Here is a 21,162-nt window from a genome sequence, read left to right as displayed (position 1 = left end):
GTGGTAGAACTACTTTCAATCCATATTGTTTCCGAGGTTATTATAGATAATAGCCGAGGCAGTTCCGAATGTTTCTACCAGATATCAGTCTTTATCATTGAGCGCAGTAGTTCTACTTGCTACGTTCTTGCTTTGTTTCAAATATGATTGTGCATTCTATTTCTATATTGTATCTAAATTTTAACATACGTCATGCGTAGTTTGAAAAGCATTTAGAATATTGACTTAAATTAAATACTAGAGCTATCACTAAATGTGATTCATACCCCAACCGACACATTTTGTTATATATATCATTGTGAGACGTTGTAATTAGCAAGGTCGTGTCTAGCTTAACACCGATAGTACATATGTACGAATTGTTAATTTTATCGTATCGTCAAAATACTATATTGACCACAGTAAAACTTCTAACATTTCTTTTGTAGAAAGTTTGTCTTTGCTTTTGTACCTGAAACCGAGCTGGTACAAATATGTAATCAGATATTATTAATTATGCCCCCATTTCGAAGAAAAGGGGGTATATTGCTTTGCACTTGTCGGTCCGTCGGTCCGTAGACCAAATGGTTTCCGAGTGATAACTAAAGAACCCTTAGGCCTAGGAACTTCAAACTTGGTATGGTGATTGGTCATGACCAGTAGATGACCCCTATTGATTTTGGGGTCAAGGGGTCAAAGGTCAAGGTCACATTGACCTTGTAAGCAAAAACGGTTTCCGATCAATAACTAAAGAACCTTAAGGCCTAGGAACTTCAAACTTGGTATGGTGATTGGTCATGATCAGTAGATGACCCCTATTGATTTTGGGGTCAAGGGGTCAAAGGTCAAGGTCACATTGACCTTGTAAGCAAAAATGGTTTCCGATCAATAACTAAAGAACCTTAAGGCCTAGGAACTTCAAACTTTGTATGGTGATTGGTCATGACCAGCAGATGACCCCTATTGATTTTGGGGTTAAGGGGTCAAAGGTCAAGGTCACATTGACCTCTTGGGTGAAAACGGTTTCCGATCAATAACAAAAGAACCCTTAGGCCTTGGAACTTCAAACTTGGTATGGTGATTGGTCATGACCAGCAGATGACCCCTATTGATTTTGGGGTCAAGGGGTCAAAGGTCAAGGTCACATTGACCTCTTAGGTAAAAACGGTTTCCGATCAATAACTCAAGAACCCTTAGGCCTAGGAACTTCAAACTTGGTATGGTGATTGGTCATGACCAGCAGATGACCCCTATTGATTTTGGGGTTAAGGGGTCAAAGGTCAAGGTCACATTGACCTTGTAGGTAAAAAAGCTTTCCGATCAATAACTTAAGAACCCTTAGGCCTAGGAACTTCAAACTTGGTATGGTGATTGGTCAAGACCAGCAGATGACCTATTGATTTTGGGGTCAAGGGGTCAAAGGTCAAGCCACAGTGACCTTGTAGGTAAAAACGGTTTCCGATCAATTAACTAAAAACTCTTAGGCCTAGGAACTTCAAACTTTGTATGATGATTGGTCGTGACCAGCAGATGACCCCTATTGAGTTTTGGGTCAAGGGGTCAAAGGTCAAGGTCACATTGACCTTGTAAGTAAAAACGGTTTCTGATCAATAACTTAAGAACCCTTAGGCCTAGGAACTTCAAACTTGGTATGGTGATTTGTCATGACCAGCAGATTACCCCTATTGATTTTGGGATCAAGGGGTCAAAGGTCAAGGTCACATTGACCTTGTAAGTAAAAATGGTTTCTGATCAATAACTAAAGAACGCTTCGGCCTAGGAACTTCAAACTTGGCATTGTGATTGGTCATGATCAGCAGATGACCCTATTGATTTTGGGGTCAAAGGTCAAGGTCACATTGACCTTGTATGTTTAAACGGTTTCGGATCAATAATAAAAGAACCCTTAGGCCTAGGAACTTCAAACTTGGCATGGTGATTGGTCATGACCAGCAGATGACCCCTATTGATTTTGGGGTCAAGGGGTCAAAGGTCAAGGTCACATTGACCTTGTAGGTAAAAACGGTTTCTGATCAATTAACTAAAAACGCTTAGGCCTAGGAACTTCAAACTTTGTATGATAATTGGTCGTGACCAGCAGATGACCCCTATTGAGTTTTTGGTCAAGGGGTCAAGGTCATGACCAGTAGATACTTGATAACCCTTATTAATTGTTTGATCACTGGGTCAGAAGTCATGCATAATAACCTCATCACATGACTAATTGGCTGCTGATAGGGGGCATACATGTTTTACAAACATATCTTGTTTACCAATTAATTGAATAGTGGCAATTGCCTATAATTGGCATTTATAATGACACTGTTAGGGTTTCTATCTCTACATTCCTTATGGGCTATTGTTCGTTATGCCCCGGTCACATATTTACAGATAATGCCACGGAAGAGCTACGGTCTAATCGTTCACGGATTACTACGGAAATGGTCTCAACCCGGTACGGAATTAGACCCAGCCCGTTGTAGTCTAGAAAGTAGTTCTTTTAAATTTTGAAATGGCCTATTTCAAGTCATCTTAATTGATACTGGTTATATTTTAAGTATATCTTTAGTAATTGTGTACATAAAGTTTCATTTCTGAGTACTTTAAAGGTTGTTTTGATGTATTTTTGCAGGATTTCATTTCTGGGTGGAAGGTTTCAGGAGGCACTATGCACAAGAATACACACCAGTTACTATTTGGAATAATCTACAGTGCCCATCAAAAGTCTGGAGACACATAACATTTCACAAATTTTTGGGTAATCTTGGCAAAATCTGTCCAGCAAATGCAGTTTTATTGTTTGAAATATAATATTACCTCCATTTATTATCTTTTGGCATAAAAAATGTTAAAAAAATCATAAGATTTTCATATTTATATGACAAACTTACAGTTTTGCATATTTTTTAGAGAAAACTAAACTTAACTAGTGTTTTCGATCACTTCAAAAACCTTTAATAATCTATAAAAAATTTCTGTCCAAATATCAACATAACTTCCATGGTCAATCTAGTGAATGTTTCACTACAATATAATGGTTCCGTTTGAAGATAGAGTGCGCTGTAAAACCGTGAGAAGTCAAGGATTGGCTGCTTCAGAAATTGCCAACATTCTGGGAATAGGAAGGTTCGTTACTTAAATTGATGATTTTTTTCACTTGCTGAATACTTTAAAATTCTTTTGCAAGAACAATCAGCCTTGGATGTTTCTTTTGTGGTTAATTTCAATTTCCTTCTTCCAGAGCCACTGTTCACAAGATCCTGGATCGATTTGAGGCTACTTGAAGTCACCATGATCGACCTAGATTGGGCCGCCCAAATTTCCCCAGACTTAAAGATAGGTGTAAATAAATTATATTATATCAAATTACAGTGTTTCTGCTACTGATTTTTTCTTGTTTTTCTTTTTACGAAATAATTTCACGATTGAGTCATTCGTGAAATTTTCAGAGCGCATTTCTTTGACACAGTCATAATCTACCTCAATTGGATGTCTTTTCATTAAGTTATTTCAAATGATCCCCATATTTTTACACAGAGGGTACACATACTGTATAGTTACCTTGTTAAAGACTTTTCTGTGTGTTTTTTTAAAAACGTATTGGCAAGCAAATTTTTTTTTTATCATCTTTAAAGAAATGAAATCCTTGAAAAAGATAAGTAATAGTAGAAAAAAGTGTTTTAAGAAAGAAAACAGTTGCAAATGGAAGACTTTTTAAGTTTCATCTTAAGTATCTACATTTATTTTACATCAAACTTGTTAGACTGAGATCTATATCTTTTCGACTGGAAAATATAATGGTGGGTATAATTAAAGATTTACCCAAAGGTTAAATATGCTTGCCAATGCATATAGTTGATGTTTTTTCTGTTACTGTTTTGTTTTCAACTTTCTAATGTTTCTTTTCTCCAAGAATTTGGCATAGTGCATTGGTGTACTTTCTCATGTGTATGGCTTATGTAATTCAAAACTGTAAGTCTTCACAATGAGGGAATATACTTTTAGCAGTTTAAGTGCCATACTTTCTTGGTTCATTCTTCAGGCATCGCAGAGCAGCCGCTGCGGAAAGGTATGAAATTGATTGTTGAAACTGTTGATTGTTTCCCTGTTTTCAGTTATTTTACAGTTATTTGAGACTAGAGATTGATGAAGAAACTTTTTATATGTGGATTATACAGTTTTGCTATTAAAGAGGTAAAGTTCGAGTTTATAATTTCTTTGCTCAGCTGAGTTTTAAGTGATAGCATAATGTCTGTCATTATCATTTGCATTGTCTTTTCTGATGTGCAATGATGTATGATATATGAATATTATACTTTCCTTTATAGATGCAAGGTAATTATCATTGTCAAACATTGTAAACTTTTCCGTAAATTGTCTTATAATGAACAAAAATTACATGGCTCATGTATTTCTCTTGAATATATTTCCGCTTATTATTTAAAAGAGAGAATGATATGCTTAAAAATGAATATATATATATATATATATAAAAAAAAAAATTTCAGATGGTACTGGTTTAAATATTTTAAATAGCACCATAAAATTTGAAGACCTGAGAGGGGATATCCCAGTAAGATTTGATCGTGTTCCATTTGTTCACCTCGGAACAGAAATCCGGGCCTGCCATCAGGGCCAGAAGAGGAAGAAGGGAAACAGAGAAAAGGTAGATGTGCATTATTTGATGAGTTAACTTATACTTTGTGTTGATAAAACAATATTCCTTTGTATTGCATGTCACAGGAATTGATATTCAACCAGATTTTTATGCCCCGAGGTATATAATCATTCAACCATCTGTCTGTACTAGGTTAACCTGAAATGGCAAGTTGGATTTAAGCTCACCTGAGCGTAATGACTTGACTCTTTAGGTATTATTGTTCCAATACAGATCATTTGTCATAGCTTCATATCAGAAAGTGGAATAAACACAACTGTTCTCTAATGATATATTTTGCTGTGACTTTGAATCCTGAAAAAGTGATTTTTTTCCCTGTATTTTACAGCCGAATAAAGGCTGTTTCCCCTCGCTAAAAATAGGTATATTTTCCCCTAAAAAAAGCTAATATTTTCCCCTGTAATGCCCTGTGCACTTCACCAGAACCATTATATAACAGCATCTGACTTATTATCCCCCGCCGATGGAATCGGGAGGGGGATATAGTTTTGGCGTTGTCCGTCCGTCCATCCATCCGTCCGTCCGCATTTTGTTTCTGGAGTAGTTCTCTGCAACTACTGGCTGTCAGATACTTATAACTCAGATTTATGGCCCTTGATTAGTTATGTAGTATGCATACATCTCATTGGCATTTCCAGATTTTACTATTTAACACAAAGTTATGGCTCTGTTATTGCCCTGAATATTTATCAAGTTCAAAAAATATTACTGTTTATGCCATGATTAATATATAAATAAAGCCTTATGTCTTCAGATGTTATGTAAATAATAACCAGTACTCGGCGGGGGATATAAATTCAACGAATTTGCTTGTTATATCAGCTAGAATCCCTATAGCCTCTGCTATGTACCATGCATGATTAATTGAATTGAAATTAAAAATTTTATAAAATGTGTGGGTGAATTCCACTCTCAGTTGTTTGAATTTGATTTCCCCCTTTTCTGATTTATCGCACTATATTTTCCCCTTCAGAAAGCCACAGGTAAAAAAAATGTTTTAAAAATTGAAAAAAAATCACTGTGAATACAATGTAACTATTATTACCAAATATACTGACAGAAAAAAATGCATATGAGAAAAGTTGTTGTGATGATGCAATGACATGTATGTTTACCCAATAGATTTTTATTACTGATAAAGAAATGTTAATTTAAATTTTTTGTAGGTTACAGCAAGTCATGATTTCCGACGTAAAAGAAGATTGATTCAAGTGTCAAAGAAAGTTGGTTGTGCAGCTAAGGTCAAATTTCGTATCATTATGAAGTTTCCTAATCATATGGTAATAATTGTTTAATTTAAAATATTTAAATTAAATTATGGAAATGATTTTCAAATTCCCTGTGCATGGAGTACTTGTACTGCAGTCATCAAATTTAGCACTGGCCTGGTGGCCCATGGCCATTGAAAATTATTTCGGGCCAGTGAAAATTTTAAGAAAATTTAGTTAAGTACATAGTAGAATATATATTAAAAACTAAAATTCAGGTTGGTAAATTCAAAATCTTAAAATCATCGACTGGTACTGTTTTTTTCCTTATTTTGAATTAAAAATTTGAAGTTTGGTGGCCTTTTAATGGCAAACAAACATGATTTTTGTCATATAGCAAAATATAAGCTACAAAAAACTAAATTGTACTAGTGCTTCAAAATCATAATTGGTACATCATTTTTTGCATTTCATAAAAATGTTGTTACATGTATATATTTCTTATAATTGATTCAATCAACTGATTTCACATATCCTTTGTAAATCCAGAAATTGACCACAGCATCTTATTCTAGTGATAGTAAAGCAAGACATGATCACTGTAATAAGCTTGCCAGAATTTTATTCTGTCCAAATGTAAATTAAACAGCATTAATCACTGTGATTAATAAATAATCTTGTAAACTTGCCATTCTTGAGTACATATGTGTACATAGGCATCTTGAATAGGCATAAACTTTAATTAAGAACAGCAGTATGTATTTTAACTGTAATAAGTATTAATAGCTTCATATCAGCATACATGTAGATACTAATGGATACAATGCCATGATAATGCCATGATTCTCCCATTACAAGTTTTATCACGTCATTGCAGCATTGAACTGTTTTCTCACTATGGACACATGAAAAGCTCTTGTGCCTAGGACATCATGAAATAGCATTTATGATGGTTCTAACAAAATATCATATTATGATGTTTTAGTCTGACAATTAAAATAGCCTTTTTAACTCTAAATACAAGGAACAAATTGAGTTTACATATGATTTATAAAAAAAACAACTTTTGTTGTAGTTGATCCCCTATGTGTCATATCATTGAGAATGTACATGTATTATGTAATATAAATAATTTTTCAAAGTGCTGTCCATATTGTTTGATAAAGTTTCCTATTTAGTTTCCTTTTTTCTTAGCCGCAAACCATTGAGAAGTTTCACACCAGTTAAACAAAATTATGCTGTCTGTTTTAGTTTATCAGCGCTATAAAATCTATGTTCTTGAAATGTCTCATACAGTGCAAGTAAGTGTAAGAGTTATACTGATACATGCATATTAAAAGCTGTAAAGCCTTCTTTTGTGTTTTCTAACAAATCCACCTCATATTGCTTTCCATGCATTCAATACAAAACTTTATCACTGCAGAAAGATTGCTTGTTTTGGTGATGTCACCATTAAACTATTTCAGGACATTGTGATACATAAATGCACAAATTCCAAGATTTAACATTGATATAAATTTCCTTATTGTTGTGCCATTTTCATTCAAGATATAAATGTAATATTTCTTGTCACAGTTACAGGGTCCATGTACAAGACGAAACAAGGAGGAAGTTGTTCGCAATATAAAAATGTGCCAACTGTCCGACAATGACAAGGAAATTGTTGTTTATATGAAGAGTGTTGGGGAGCATTCTGCTCATTTTATGGGAGAGGTAATATATGTGAATATATACATGGAATAAGTTTGCTGCTTTGATCTTTAAGACAGAGATTTAGATATCTGTACAATTCTGTCTGATTTTTAAGTCCAGCCGTAAACTTTTACTGAAAACAACATCTGATAAACTGCTAAGCCAATTTGATCCAATATTTACCAGCAGTCGACTTTAAAAATTGTTGAAAGAATTTAATTCCATGCAAAACTCTGATTGCCATGGCAACCGAAAGAAAAACCGGCAAATCAGATTTATCATAAGTTTTACCTGTACCAATGGCTTTATAATTAACACACTTAATAATCAATACAAAGTACATGATCTTGTAAAGCAACATACAAAGGGATTTGTGTTTATCAAACTTGTTTCTTACTTTAACACAAAACCATCTACATATGCATGTATGTATTTAATAACTTTCTTGATGTTTGATTTTCTTACAACATCGCAAGGGTATAATGGTAAAGTGTATTATAATGAAAAATTAGATACATTTGCCTACTTATCAATTTCTTTGAACCCTCGGTTGAAACTTACTACTTTCTGAGTATTATCTGCAGCTGCCATTACTTGTTTTGATTTCCTAACAAAGTCACATGATTATCATTCATGCTACTAAAACAATCTTATCAGTATAATTAGACTTTTGTTGTTTGTTTTTCATACATATTCTCATGTTTGCTGAATATAAATTGTACATGATATACAGGATGCAGAGTTCAGTCTGCCTGTCGAAGAAAGTTTTAAACTCGAAATAAGACGTCTGGTGAACAAAGAGGGTGTTAAAAGTTGCGATGAAGTTAAGCATTACTTAGATATCTGGAAGATGAAGGAGGTTCGGGAATGTTCGGAAAGTCACCGATTTAACCCAACCAGAAAAGACATCCAAAACCATATTTCTGCTGCTCTTCATGGCAGGTTAGCTTGAAAATGAGCTGGTCATTTAAATTAGCATTTTACTGGAATGTTTTGTCCTTGATAACGTATCATTTATTGTTTACCCTTATCCTTGTAGTCATGATGAATTGTACATCTTGACTTTCTGATGATGGTCTGCAATTTCCCCTTAAAAGTTTGAACGTTTTAATTAATTTTTGCTAAAAATGAATTATTGTACTGTCCTGTCCAAATTGAAAGAAACACAAGACTATTTCAAATATTTAGTACAGCATAGTTAATAATCAAAATAAATTTCAGGTGTGCTGTGGTATATACGAGGGCTGTCCCAATAAGTCGTGAACAACGGCATTAAAACATAATACTGAATGGAATTCTTAAATATTTTTACTGATAATTGATATGCTATTGCTGAGTTTATACAGATTTATTTTAGTTTGATTGTCTTGGAAGCTATGAGCTTATTGAAAGACTCAAATCCGTTCCTGGAACCAACCATTTCTTAGCAATGAATATATAGTTTCTCGCTGAATGAAGCAACTGCTTGCCCTGACAGGGTTTGAACCTGCATGGTCAGCAATCCTTAGATTACTAGTCCGACGCATTAACTTCTCAGCCATGCCACTGAGTGAATCTGCCAAAAATCAGCAATATATCATTTAATTTGATGACACAGAACAAATTATAAGGCTACCTAGTAACGCAGCCCTAGCTCCAACATCATAATTACGTTACCTAACATTATGTCAGTGTTTCATTTTTGTGTTGCCTCTACAGAGTAGTGGCGACATATAGGGATCACTTCTCCGTGCGTCCGTCTGTCCGTCCGTCTATCCGTCCGTCACAAAAAGACAGTTTATGATGTGGGCCACATACACACACCTCAGCCTGTATTAATGCTTTAATATTTTATGAATGCATATACTTTCTTGAAATAATGTTTCCTATTATACTTCAAACTGATGGAGATACATATAAGCAAAATTATTTTATGCATGGGCATTATATTTTTGTTTTATAACCATTGTACACGACTTTGTAGGACAGATATTGTATTTATCAACGCACAAATTATAATGTATGTTGTAATATTCTATTTTAGAAACAATATTTACTGCTAATACAATGTAATGAAACAGATTGAATGAATATTCAGGTACAAGAAAGATGATCAGAAACAGATGCTGGAAGAAATACATAGATGGAAGAAAGAGCATCCATTGGATAAATTTCATTTCAATCCTGCGTGAGTTTTTTGTGTGTGTGCGTGTTTTATTTGACACTGCTGTAGGGAGATATCATATTAGTGTTCATATTTTATACCCTGTCACATATTCATGGAATACGCCCACGAAAGAGCCACAAATAAATTCTGGCTTCGTCTGTAGCTACACGTACTGGTCAGTAGCTCTCTGTATTGCAAAAGTTATCAATTGTAGTAGTCCTTGCATATCCGATTTGCTATGGAAAAATCAACTGTAGCTTCACAGGGTTGTTTGTTACCATGCCTAGCTGTGCAACATATTGTGATTTTTCAGTTAATTAACTTTGTCCATCCTTCATCTCCAAATCCACTTGGGGAAATTTCAGTGAACATTCATAAAATTGTTTGCATTGTGCAATGATTTTGTGCATGTTTTTTTTCCCCACAGTTATGAGCCCTTGATGTTGATTTTTTTTAGTAAAATTTGATTTGACTATATCTCGTACACTGCTGATTGAATTTCAATTAAATTCTATGAATGATATTTTATTACCGTTATTTGGCATATATTTTGGGGCACAAGTCTTTTTCAAAGACAGCTCTTGCTTAAAGTTTAAATTTGTATTCTATATTTCAGGAGTCTTAGTGAGGATGGTTTAATCTCAAGCCTGATGTTTGTCCATCAAACCAATTTCCAAAGGCGCTTATTACAACGGTATGGGCAAGAATTGGTCTTAATGGACAGCACATTTAAAACAACAAAGTATAACTTACCATTATACTTCATTTGTGTGCTCACCAACATGGGGTACCATGTGGTTGCCTCATTTATAATTGGTAATGACAACAGTGATGAGATAAGCCAAGCTTTATCCATTATAAAGCAGTGGAATCCTGGATGGAGGCCTAAAGGTTTCATGTGTGACCTTGATCAGAGAGAAATCAATGCCTGTGAAAGGGTATTTGAAGGTATGAATACTGCATTTCATAAAATATTGTATCAATTTCAGAAAATGATTATTTTTATTGGTATGGATGTCAGACTTTTTATTATACAGATTTTTCACTGTATACAAACTTCTTAACAGTTTTCATTTACTGAATTTAAGATTAATTAGAACTACAATGGAACCACAAAGTATTTAATTGGGGTTCAATGGACCCAAAGAATTGAAGTAACTACAAACGAATTTGTGTCTTTTGGGGTTAATATTGATTTATAGCTAAAGGACCAACCATTGTTTCCAAAAAAAAACTTTGCCAATAGTTAAATTTTATGAATTAACATTTTCTTGTTGTGCTAACAGCTTTTATGATCTTACTAGAAGTTTATTATTATTTTCATTTCAGGAGTCAATGTGTTCACATGTGCTTTTCACCGAGAGCAGGCTTGGGATAGATGGTTGAAAAATTCAAAAAATGGAGCAACATCTTTTAGAGAAGAAACAGTTAAAATGTATTCATATATATTTTTATAAAAGCAAATTAAATATTTTGATATATTAAAAAATTGAGTGAAAGAATATTTGAGCAATATATTATTAATATACCTACTTAGGCAAGACCCCACAAATTGGACATGGTATGTACAAAAAAGTAATATGAGCATGTCAATCAGAATTGATGAAATGTATATATATTTCTTCATTATGAATATATCAAAATATATATAGTACATAGTGTATATAGGTCAAACCATCCCGAACAATGTGGTACCCCAAATTTACTTACATTTGGAAAGAGAAAATCATAAGAGCCTTGCCTCCACTTGGTATTTGGGTGGCTCCTGTTATATCATCTGAATGTATTGAAACATATTTATGTTTTAAAAGTGAATTGGTCCATAATTGACGGTTAGTCAAGCCCTTAATCTCTATGTCTTTAGAATCAAAATCTTACCCCCACCCCCTTTAACTTTGTGTTAGATAGGTTATCTGATATGACATCATTATTTAGCAGATAATAGTGTCCTAGAACAGGTTATTATTTTTATCATATAAATGTAGATACTCTTTAAAATGTAAAAGTATATATAACTGTTACAGTTCCGATTTCTGAATCTGTACAGCAATTCCATGAAAATGTTTTTCCTTTGCTAGTATTTGCAGAGTGTAAAAACAACAAAATGATTTCAATTCAACATAGGTTGCGGCTTATAGCCAATTCAAGGACAATGGAAGACCTGGAAGTTAATAGTAAACAGTTGAAAGATGGTCATTTGTACACAAGCAATGCCAGATTTAAGGGTTGGATGGACAAGATGTGGTTACCTAATGTAAAGGTAACATCATTTAAAAAATGTTTACTGACTGAATTCTCAATGTACATCAAGTGGGCATTGTTTTTAAAATGTCTTTAATAACAAATTTAATACACTAAATGTTTTTCAGTTAAATGATATTCTTAGACAGACTTATATTTCCAGTCCTATAGAACAATGAAGTTATTAACAGTCATATTATTATTTATTAATCTAAAACATTTGATATTCCAATGACATCAAATTACAGGCTTTAAAACTTTAAAAATGTTTGGCATTATTTAAATGCAAAAAAAGTTTACAAATGAAATACCATTGGTTAGCAAAAAAGGTTTTGTATGCCCTCAAATGGCCGCATAATAAAATCACACAGTCTGTCCATGCCTTGCCACTAACCCAACGTTTGTATCCGGACTGTAACTGTGTCATGCCTTTAGTGTTTTTAAGATATACCTTGACACATACGTCTTCCACATCAAGACAATGTGTCATGTTGAAGAACCACCTCCCTACCTACAAGATCAAGGTCACACAGTTTGAAGCAATAACAGTTTTAAGGTACACACATTCATGTCCGGACTGTTACATTATTATGCTTTAAAGGATTTTTAAATTACTTGGCATAAATGTCTTACACATCAAGACAATGTGTTGTGTTAAATAACTATGTCCCTACCTGAAAGGTCAATGTCATTGAGGTTCAAGGTACACAACTGACACAACAAGCGTGTTCAGACTGTTACCTTATCATGCATTGAAGGATTTTAAAATAACTTGGCATAAATGTCTTCCATCATGGTGATGTGTTGTGTCTAAGACCCATAGGTCAAATTCACAAAGTTGTGAGGTAAACATTTTCACAATTTAAGTTTAAAGGTACACACATTTGTATCTGGACTGTAACTTTGTCATGCATGGAAGAATTTTTAAATAACCTAGCATATATATCTACTATTTCCAGACAACGTTTCACATCCAAGAACCATGTTCCCCTCCAAGGTCATGGTCATTTTGAACATATTTACTCTAACGGTATGCATTCCCACCGGACTGTAACTTTGTCATGCATTGAAGGATTTTAAAGTAACTTAACATAGATTTTCACCACATCAAAACTTTGTGTAGCTTCTAAAGGCCCATCTCCTTACCTCCATGGTCAAAGGCACTCTTTTAGTTTGAAGGTATTCATTCTCACAAGAAATGTTTGAAGAAACATATTTGTGTCTAGACTGTAACTTTGTCATGTATTAAAGGAGGTATTCATTCTCACAAGAAATGTTTGAAGAAACATATTTGTGTCTAGACTGTAACTTTGTCATGTATTAAAGGATTTTTAGCTCGACTATACAAAGTATATGGAGAGCTGTACTACTCGCGTTGTCGTCCGGTTCCAGAGATCAGATTGATCTCCCTTTAAACTTCCTTAAAGTGACATTATGCTCATATTTTCATAGTCAAGTTGAGCTGAATTGATTTTATATTTCTAAAGATTGACTGTCAAAATGGTGTTTGACCAACAGTTGATATTGGAAAATGTTAAGGATAAAATTATAAATCTGCCTAAAACTTAAAAAGACTGCCCCACTCTTTTTATAAACTAAGTGATATACGTAAATTCTAACGGATATTTATAGAAATTTCATTTGGATTTGTGTGTTATCTATTGTTTATGTGAACTTAATTATTAAATTAAAAGGGATTATGGCAAAATGAAAACATATTTTGATCTTCACCCGTTCACTCACTATATACCCCTGATGGGCATAATGTCACTTTAAAAATATTATTTTTTACTGTTACTTCTTTATTTCTAAAGGGATCAACTTTAAGTACTTCAAATATATGTACCTTATCATTAACCTTATGTTATGTGACAAGATTCATAACTCTAGCACCAATATTGCAAGATTTATCTCCACATTAACATATTTTTTACTATGACTTATTTAGTTTGTTTTAAAGGTATCTACCTCAAACTTCAAATACATATTCCTTATCATCAAGCAGATCTTATGTGACAAGGTTCTTAACTCTTGAAGCAATATTTTTAGATTTATCTCCCTTTGAACTTAGAATTTTCTTTAAGAAATATTATAACTTCTTTACTATTTAAGTTATCTACTTCAAACTTGAAATATATATTTCTTATCATTACACACATGTTGTGTGACAAGGTCCATAACTCTAGTGTGACTATTTCCAGAATTTTTCCCCCTTGAAATTGTAATTTATGTTTACAACTATAACTTCTTGTCATGAGAAGAAAGATATTTATATCATAATTATTTTTTTCTTTCACAGTTTTATCTTCCTTACTGCCTCCAGTATTTAATTAGCCTAGCTTGGCTGTCTGCTGTGACAGCTCTCGTTAAATAAATTGGCATAAATGTCATAGTCTGTAATACATTTAAATTTAAGGAAAATCTAAATAGAAATAAGAATAAAGTTATTGTAAAAAAAAATTATTGCATTGTTAAATATATGATTAATTTCACATGATTGATATTGTAATATCTTCGTTATCTTCTCTGAACACTTTCTTGATGTTTCGTTGGTTCCATCTTTCATTTTTTTAACACTGGTTATTTGCAATTGAAAAACTATAGAAATAATGTTAAATAAACAGTTTTCTTTATTGCTATTAGGTGTTATCCCTTTTTTGCTGATCTGCAAGAAAGTTGTTCAACTTTACTTCAATTCCCATATAACTATTTGATAATTCTAAGAACCTAAAATGGCAAGGAATTGACACATATGAAAATTACTTTATGTCATATAAAGATATCAGTACATGAAAATAATCTTGTATTGTTTAGCGATGGGTGCGATGCTATAGACAGACTCATTATGAAGTAAGAATTAACACAACAAATGGTGTAGAAACCATACATCGAATATTTAAGCATAAATACCTAAAGAGACAAGGAGGTTCCAAATCCCTTGTTGGTATGGCTTCTTCTTTGATAGAAGACTTCCTTCCAGATGGAGAAAAAAAGTAAGTATTCCAAAAGAATAAATTTAGATTTATAGTAGATTAACAATAGTATTATGTATATAACATTACCTTAACAATTGAGATATTTTTTCAAACTAAGGAATTTAGTAACTTCATGTTAATGCGCTTTTTCTGACATATTTTCTATTTTTGAGTTTTGTTTGGTTTGAATAGAAAAACAGGGTAACTTTTGTTGGTTTTTTTCTCCACTTAGTGAAGATAAAAAGTGGCTCTTGTCTGCAATGGTGTTTGCATTGGTTAACCTTTTTGTTAGGGTACATTTTATTAGAAACTATAAAAGCTATTCACTTCAAACTTGGTAAACTTGTTTTCAGTCCTGAAAGAATGCCATTTTTGTGTCGCCTCTACGGAGTAGTGGCGACATATAGGGATCACTTCTCCGTTGTCTGTCGGTCCGTCCCAAAACTTGTCCGGACTACTCCTCATTAAGTACAGGTGCAATTTCATCCAAACTTTACAGGAAGGATCAGTACCAAGTTTAGTTGTGCATATCATCGGCTTTTTATGGTTCAATGAATTTTGTCAGAGTAATGGCCCTTTGATTATTATATTTTTTAAAGTTTGTCCAGACTACTTCTCATATACCACTTATGCAATTTTAATGTAACTTTACAGGATTAATTAGTAGCTCAAGTACTTGTGCTTAATACACAAGTTTTTCACTTGAAGATTTTTGGCTGAGTTATTGCCCTTGAATAAAAAAGGTGTTTTTTTTTGTGTTGCCAGCTACACAGAAGTTTGTCTGGACTACTCCTTCGAAACTGCTGATGAAATTTCATCAAAATTTTAGGGACCATGTCTAGTTGTGCAACTCATTAACATATTTCGGTTCATTGATTTTGTCATAGTTTTTGCTCTTTCATGATTTTAATTTTGAAAATTGTCCGGACTACTCCTGTTATACCACTGCTGCAATTTCATTGAAACTTTACAGGATTGATCGATAGTTCAAAATCTTGTGCATATTACACAGGTTTTTAGGTTGAATGGTTTTTTGCCAAGTTATGGCTATCATGAGGCAACACATGTCATGTTAAAGGGCAGATAATCCTAAATATTTGATTTGCACAGTAATTCCCCTTTTTCAACAGATTTTTAGCCCATGTTGGCCTTTTTGGTGAGGTCTTTTTTCTCAGTAACTATCAAGTACTGCACTTTAAACTTGATATACATGTGATAGCAATTACAAAGGGCAGATAATTCTAAAATTCATTTTTGCAAAATAAGGCACATTTTATGAAAATTATATTTTCTGATTTTTCTCACTTTTGACTTTAAAGTTTTTGGTAAACTTTTTGGTGAAGGTAAAATTGTCAAAAAGTATCAAGTATCAAAGATATTCATTTTAAACTCAGAGTACTTGTTCACTAACAAATTGGAATGCATATGTAGGGATTATACAGTGTCCAAACTAGAAAAGAATAGAAGAGACTAGAATACCTGAAACACAATAATAATTTCTACTCAATTATCTTTAAAGGATGATAAATTCCTGGTATAATCTATGGGGGATTTTTATGTTACATACTGTACATAGCACAGATTTAGCAATGAAATGATGAAGAATGAAATGCTATAAGAAAACCCCAAAAATCGAAAATTTTAGATAATTATTTTGTCACATGGATGGTATAGGAATAAAGAAATAGGCTCTGTCCGTCCTTCTGTGTGACTGTCCGTCACACCATAAATAAGCCATTCATCAAAGGAATTTGAAATAACATGGCACAAATGTCTGTTATAATCAGACAATGGGTCTTGTGCAACAACCAGATCCCTACCCCGAAGATAAAGGTCACACTTGGTGAATGAAGATCAACATTATCTCTTGAAGGGTGTATGTTGTGTCCGGATCATCACTTTCTAATCCATTACAGATTTTGAAATACAAATGTTTACAATAATGAGACGATATGTCATGTGCAAACCCTGTTGCCTACCTTCAAGGTCAAGGTTATACTTGGAGGTCAAAGATTAACATGGTCTGTTAAAGTCCATTACGTCTTCATCAATCAAGGGATCTTGAATTTACTTGGCACAAATGTTCACAATAATAAGACGACATATTAGTAGACAACACTTACACCCCAACCTCAAAGGTGAAGGTCACACTTGGAGGTCAAACCCTGTTACAGGGAATGATGCCAAGTCAGTCCCTAGCAAAGAGAATGTTCTGGTTGAATCTCCTGATCTCCCAATCTACAGACTGGATACAAAATATACCCTGTAACAAACCATACCCTGATTGATTTTGTATTTGTCACATTTTGTGGTTTTGAAAAGGTATTAACAACTATAGATATGTATTTCTGTATACATATATATATGTATATGCTAACACACTTTTTACAGTTACTTACGGCAAAACAAATTGCGAAGGTCAGAGAACAAAATTTACAGTGAAGAAATCCCAAAATATTTACATGACAGACCAGCAAAGTTTATCAATCACTGTATGAAGAGGATAGGAGGTGATGATGATCCGGAAATTGAGGAAACTGAAGTAAATGGACAGTTCCGGGTAAAGACATACACCATTGACACCACTTCACCAAGTTGTAACTGTGAAGACTTTAGCAAAACTGGTTGGCCATGTAAACATATGCTCAGTTTGATTTCTTCAGGGTACATTCAGTGGAATAACCTCCCTGAGGAGTATACAAATTTACCATGCTTTGTACTAGATAATAATATTATGGAGACACTTCCTGAAGATGGAAGAGAAGATGTGGATAATGGTATATAAAATATATTTAATATTTATACTTATATGATATTGACATTATTCATAACATTATTCATAACAATAGAACAATTCATGTTTTATGCAGTCAGAGTTGAACATATAATTGTTGTATGTAACATACCTTACATAAAAAGTTTATTAAATATTAACCTGAAATTATTCTTAGGGTAATGCTCTTCTGAGTGCTGTTTTGAAAGTGATATACTTTCATAAAATAAGGTTATACAGACATGAAATGAGGTTACAGTGTACTATGTTTTAAACATTATACAATTTTCTAATCTTAGGGCACTGAAAATGTCAAAGAAAAATTTTGAAAAGATCCTATTTCTTCACGTTCATAAATTAGGATAAGAAAATTTTATACCGTTGCTGGCAGGCGTCAACTTTGGTTTCCGCTCAATAACTAGAGTTTGATTGGGCCTATTGACACCAAACTTGGTGTGTGGGTAGCTTATATTAAGACACAGCTTTGGATTGTTACGCAGGTCTATGTGATCAAGGTCAAGGTCACTGTTTCTTCAAATAGAAATAAAGTTTCCGCTCAATAACATAACTTGCTTAAGCCTATTGACACCAAACTTGGTGTATCGGTACCTTATATCAAAACGCAGCTTGGGATTGCTACCCAGGTGTCTATGATCATGGTCAAGGTTACGGTTGTTAAAAATAGAATTTTAATTTCCGCTCAATAACTTCAGTTGGCTTTGGCCTAGTGATGCCAAACTTTGTATCTAAGTAACTTATTTCATGAGGCAGCTTTGGATTAAATATGTTTGATCAAGGTCAAGGTCACTGTTGTTAAAATTATAAATTAAGTGTCCGTTCAATAACTTCATTTCGCTGAGATCTATTGACACAAAACTTAGTATATGTGTACTTTATATCAAAACACTACTTGGGCGGGCGGGCGTCAACTGTTGGTAAAAATAGAAATTAGGTCTTCACATAACTTGAGTTTGCTTATTGACACTAAATTAAAAATGTGGGTAGCTTATATCAAAAGGCAACTTGGGAGCATATTTCATTCCCAATTCCTGTCACATTAATACTTGGTGGTTGAAAACCTTGTTTTGTCGCATTGCGGCACTTCTTTATCTATAATATATGGATAGTGTAAATTATATTAGAATGACTACAGAAATGCAAGATTGTTTTTATCTATTTATCAATAAAATTGCAGTTTTTCATATGTGATTTCAATGAAAAGTTATTTATAACTTACAGTTAAATATTGTTGGTCAGCCTGTGTAGGAATTCACCTTGAATTTTGCTTGTTGATTTGTTCAGTATTTGTAAACTTTTTGCCCACGAGTTTCAATTTATATGTTGTGTTGCATGTAGCCCAAAATATGTGTGACCTATAGTCAATAGATTGACAAAACAGTGGAGTGTGGGGGTACACTTGTCCTATGGAAATGTTTCCTAAGTTTTTTTCTGAATATAAAAAATGAACATGTATGATAAAAGTAACAATAGATGCCATCTGATTTTAGCTTGTAAGTAAAATAAGATCGCAAGTAATGTTACTTTTATCAAGCATGTTCATTTTTATTTATTTGGATCATCAGACCAAACAAATAATGGTAGCAAAATTTCAGATCCTGATATGTTTACTCAATGCAAAATCTGAAATTAGTCCATCACAAATTCCTTGAAGCGGTTACTTCCGTTTATAAGTACACTAACGTCTGAAAATTAAGGATAGATGACTGCGTAAAGATTGTCAAACAACAAGCGCATTAATTTTCAAACCTCTGAGGGAAGATAAATTATTTCCAAATTTAATTAAAATCTAATATTTTGTAATTCTTTAACATTTCCGCATATTACCGGTAACAGATTCAAATAATTTTGTTATGTGCATGAATATCATTTTAATCAATGAAAATTGCTAGGCTATTTCCCTTAAGCTTTGGATTATTGTGATTCCCTAAATGAACATTTTTTATTTAGATTTTCTGAAAACTAAAGTAAGGATGTTGACTCAAGGACAGGGACATGATTATTTACATCAGTGTTAAACAACAGGTTTACCGTGAACAAAATATCTCGAAATTAATAATGATAACAATCCCTAATTTAAAATTATATGTTTAGCTTCAGGCCTATTTCTTATAACTTCCCCGTGATCCACGGATTACACGCTCGCTTCAGAAGCAATAGGTCTGGGGTTAAAATCTCAGATGAGGCAGCTCTTCTTCTTTTTTTTAAATATTTTAAGCCAAATAAACATTGAATTGAATATCAGTGATGCAATTAGCCTTATTGCCAATTTACTACAGTTATAACACTGGAAACAGCATAGGTGACACTATACAAACAAATTGGTTTATAATCTCACAATCTTCACCTTTCTGACATTCTGAAACCCAAACAAATTCAGCGCCTTCTGTGCTTTGATTATATAATATGATTGACAGGTGATTCAATAGAAACTGAACTCACTATACCATTATTTGAAAAACTGAAAGATAACAGAAAATAAAGATGCAGATTTATTTTTTTAGCTTTACAAAGTCTTTGTCAATAACTGTATGTCATGAAAATATTTAATTATATCATGTATGATTCAAAAGATAGACAAAAATAAAGGATTAATATTTTATAGTACCTCAAGTAAACATGTGTTACATTAAGTCCATTGGCATCAACTTATAATATTGCATTCTTAACATTTAGAACAAGTTGTCATCAAAAATGTAGTATCCAGTAGATCAATGGCCTTGGAGTACTTGTCAGAGGCGAGGAGTTTGTTGTTTTGCTGCGATGATAATGATGTGATAGAGGAAGTTAAGACAAATCTTAAGAGTACTGTCGAAAAGTTGAGGACAAGCTGCCCAGTTCTCAGCCACAGAGTTGCACCAGCTAAGAGGAAGCCTGGTAGAAAAAAACAGTCACAAGTTTTGACAAGGAAAAATGTAAAAAATGATGGCCCAAAAGCACAAGAAAGAGACGAGATTGATAGAGGTTTGTTTTTATTAATATATCAAGGTCTTGGTATATTATAATTATAGCTTAGGACTTTCATTTTTAAATCTATTTGTCTCCAGTTCACAATAAAGTGATCGGTGCATTTGTCTTATTTTCCATATGATTTACAAAGTTGTAACTTAAAATATGTTTAATTGCCCTGGAAAAGCTGGGAAAATTTAATATTAATTTTCTCACTTCTCAGTGTGATATATAGCAATTATTTACGAAAAACTAACAAACATCGCATGTAAAAATATATAATAAAATAAAAGAATGTGCGGACAAATGTCCACTATGGGAAAAAATTATAATAACAAATCTATTTTTAATGTATATATATATTTAATTATACCTCTTTAGGTTACACACTATTATCAGGAGGATAATGAAAAAAATTGATATGGAATGGTGTCAATGTAAATAAATATAAGGGAAGCCACTCTTATATGATTATATATAATACAATAAGCTTATTCAACAAA

At 33.0% G+C, this 21,162-nt stretch overlaps 1 protein-coding gene across 4 annotated transcripts in view; it reads left to right on the top strand.

Annotated features, from left to right (window-relative positions):
* The first annotated feature begins 3,777 nt into the window (after positions 1–3,777).
* LOC132721114 (uncharacterized) overlaps positions 3,778–21,162 on the top strand; it is a 31,122-nt gene continuing 13,737 nt past the window's right edge. For 3 of the 4 annotated variants that reach the window (XM_060705369.1, XM_060705368.1, XM_060705366.1), the window contains exons 1-11: positions 3,778–4,645; positions 5,824–5,937; positions 7,441–7,578; positions 8,291–8,499; positions 9,635–9,724; positions 10,320–10,651; positions 11,033–11,138; positions 11,828–11,963; positions 14,759–14,937; positions 17,311–17,696; positions 20,387–20,674. In XM_060705369.1, coding sequence (XP_060561352.1) covers positions 5,917–5,937; positions 7,441–7,578; positions 8,291–8,499; positions 9,635–9,724; positions 10,320–10,651; positions 11,033–11,138; positions 11,828–11,963; positions 14,759–14,937; positions 17,311–17,696; positions 20,387–20,674 — 1,885 coding nt within the window. In that variant the 5' untranslated portion in view covers positions 3,778–4,645; positions 5,824–5,916. Of the gene's footprint in view, positions 4,646–5,695; positions 5,938–7,440; positions 7,579–8,290; positions 8,500–9,634; positions 9,725–10,319; positions 10,652–11,032; positions 11,139–11,827; positions 11,964–14,758; positions 14,938–17,310; positions 17,697–20,386; positions 20,675–21,162 lie in introns of those variants that run through there. The other variant, XM_060705367.1, reaches the window with a different exon arrangement.

This window comes from Ruditapes philippinarum, unplaced genomic scaffold, assembly GCF_026571515.1.
Source record: "Ruditapes philippinarum isolate M1 unplaced genomic scaffold, ASM2657151v2 ctg11008_1_1_1_1, whole genome shotgun sequence".
Classification (NCBI taxonomy): domain Eukaryota; kingdom Metazoa; phylum Mollusca; class Bivalvia; order Venerida; family Veneridae; genus Ruditapes; species Ruditapes philippinarum.
Note: the sequence above shows the minus strand (reverse complement) of the source record. Positions and strands in the feature narration are given on the sequence as shown.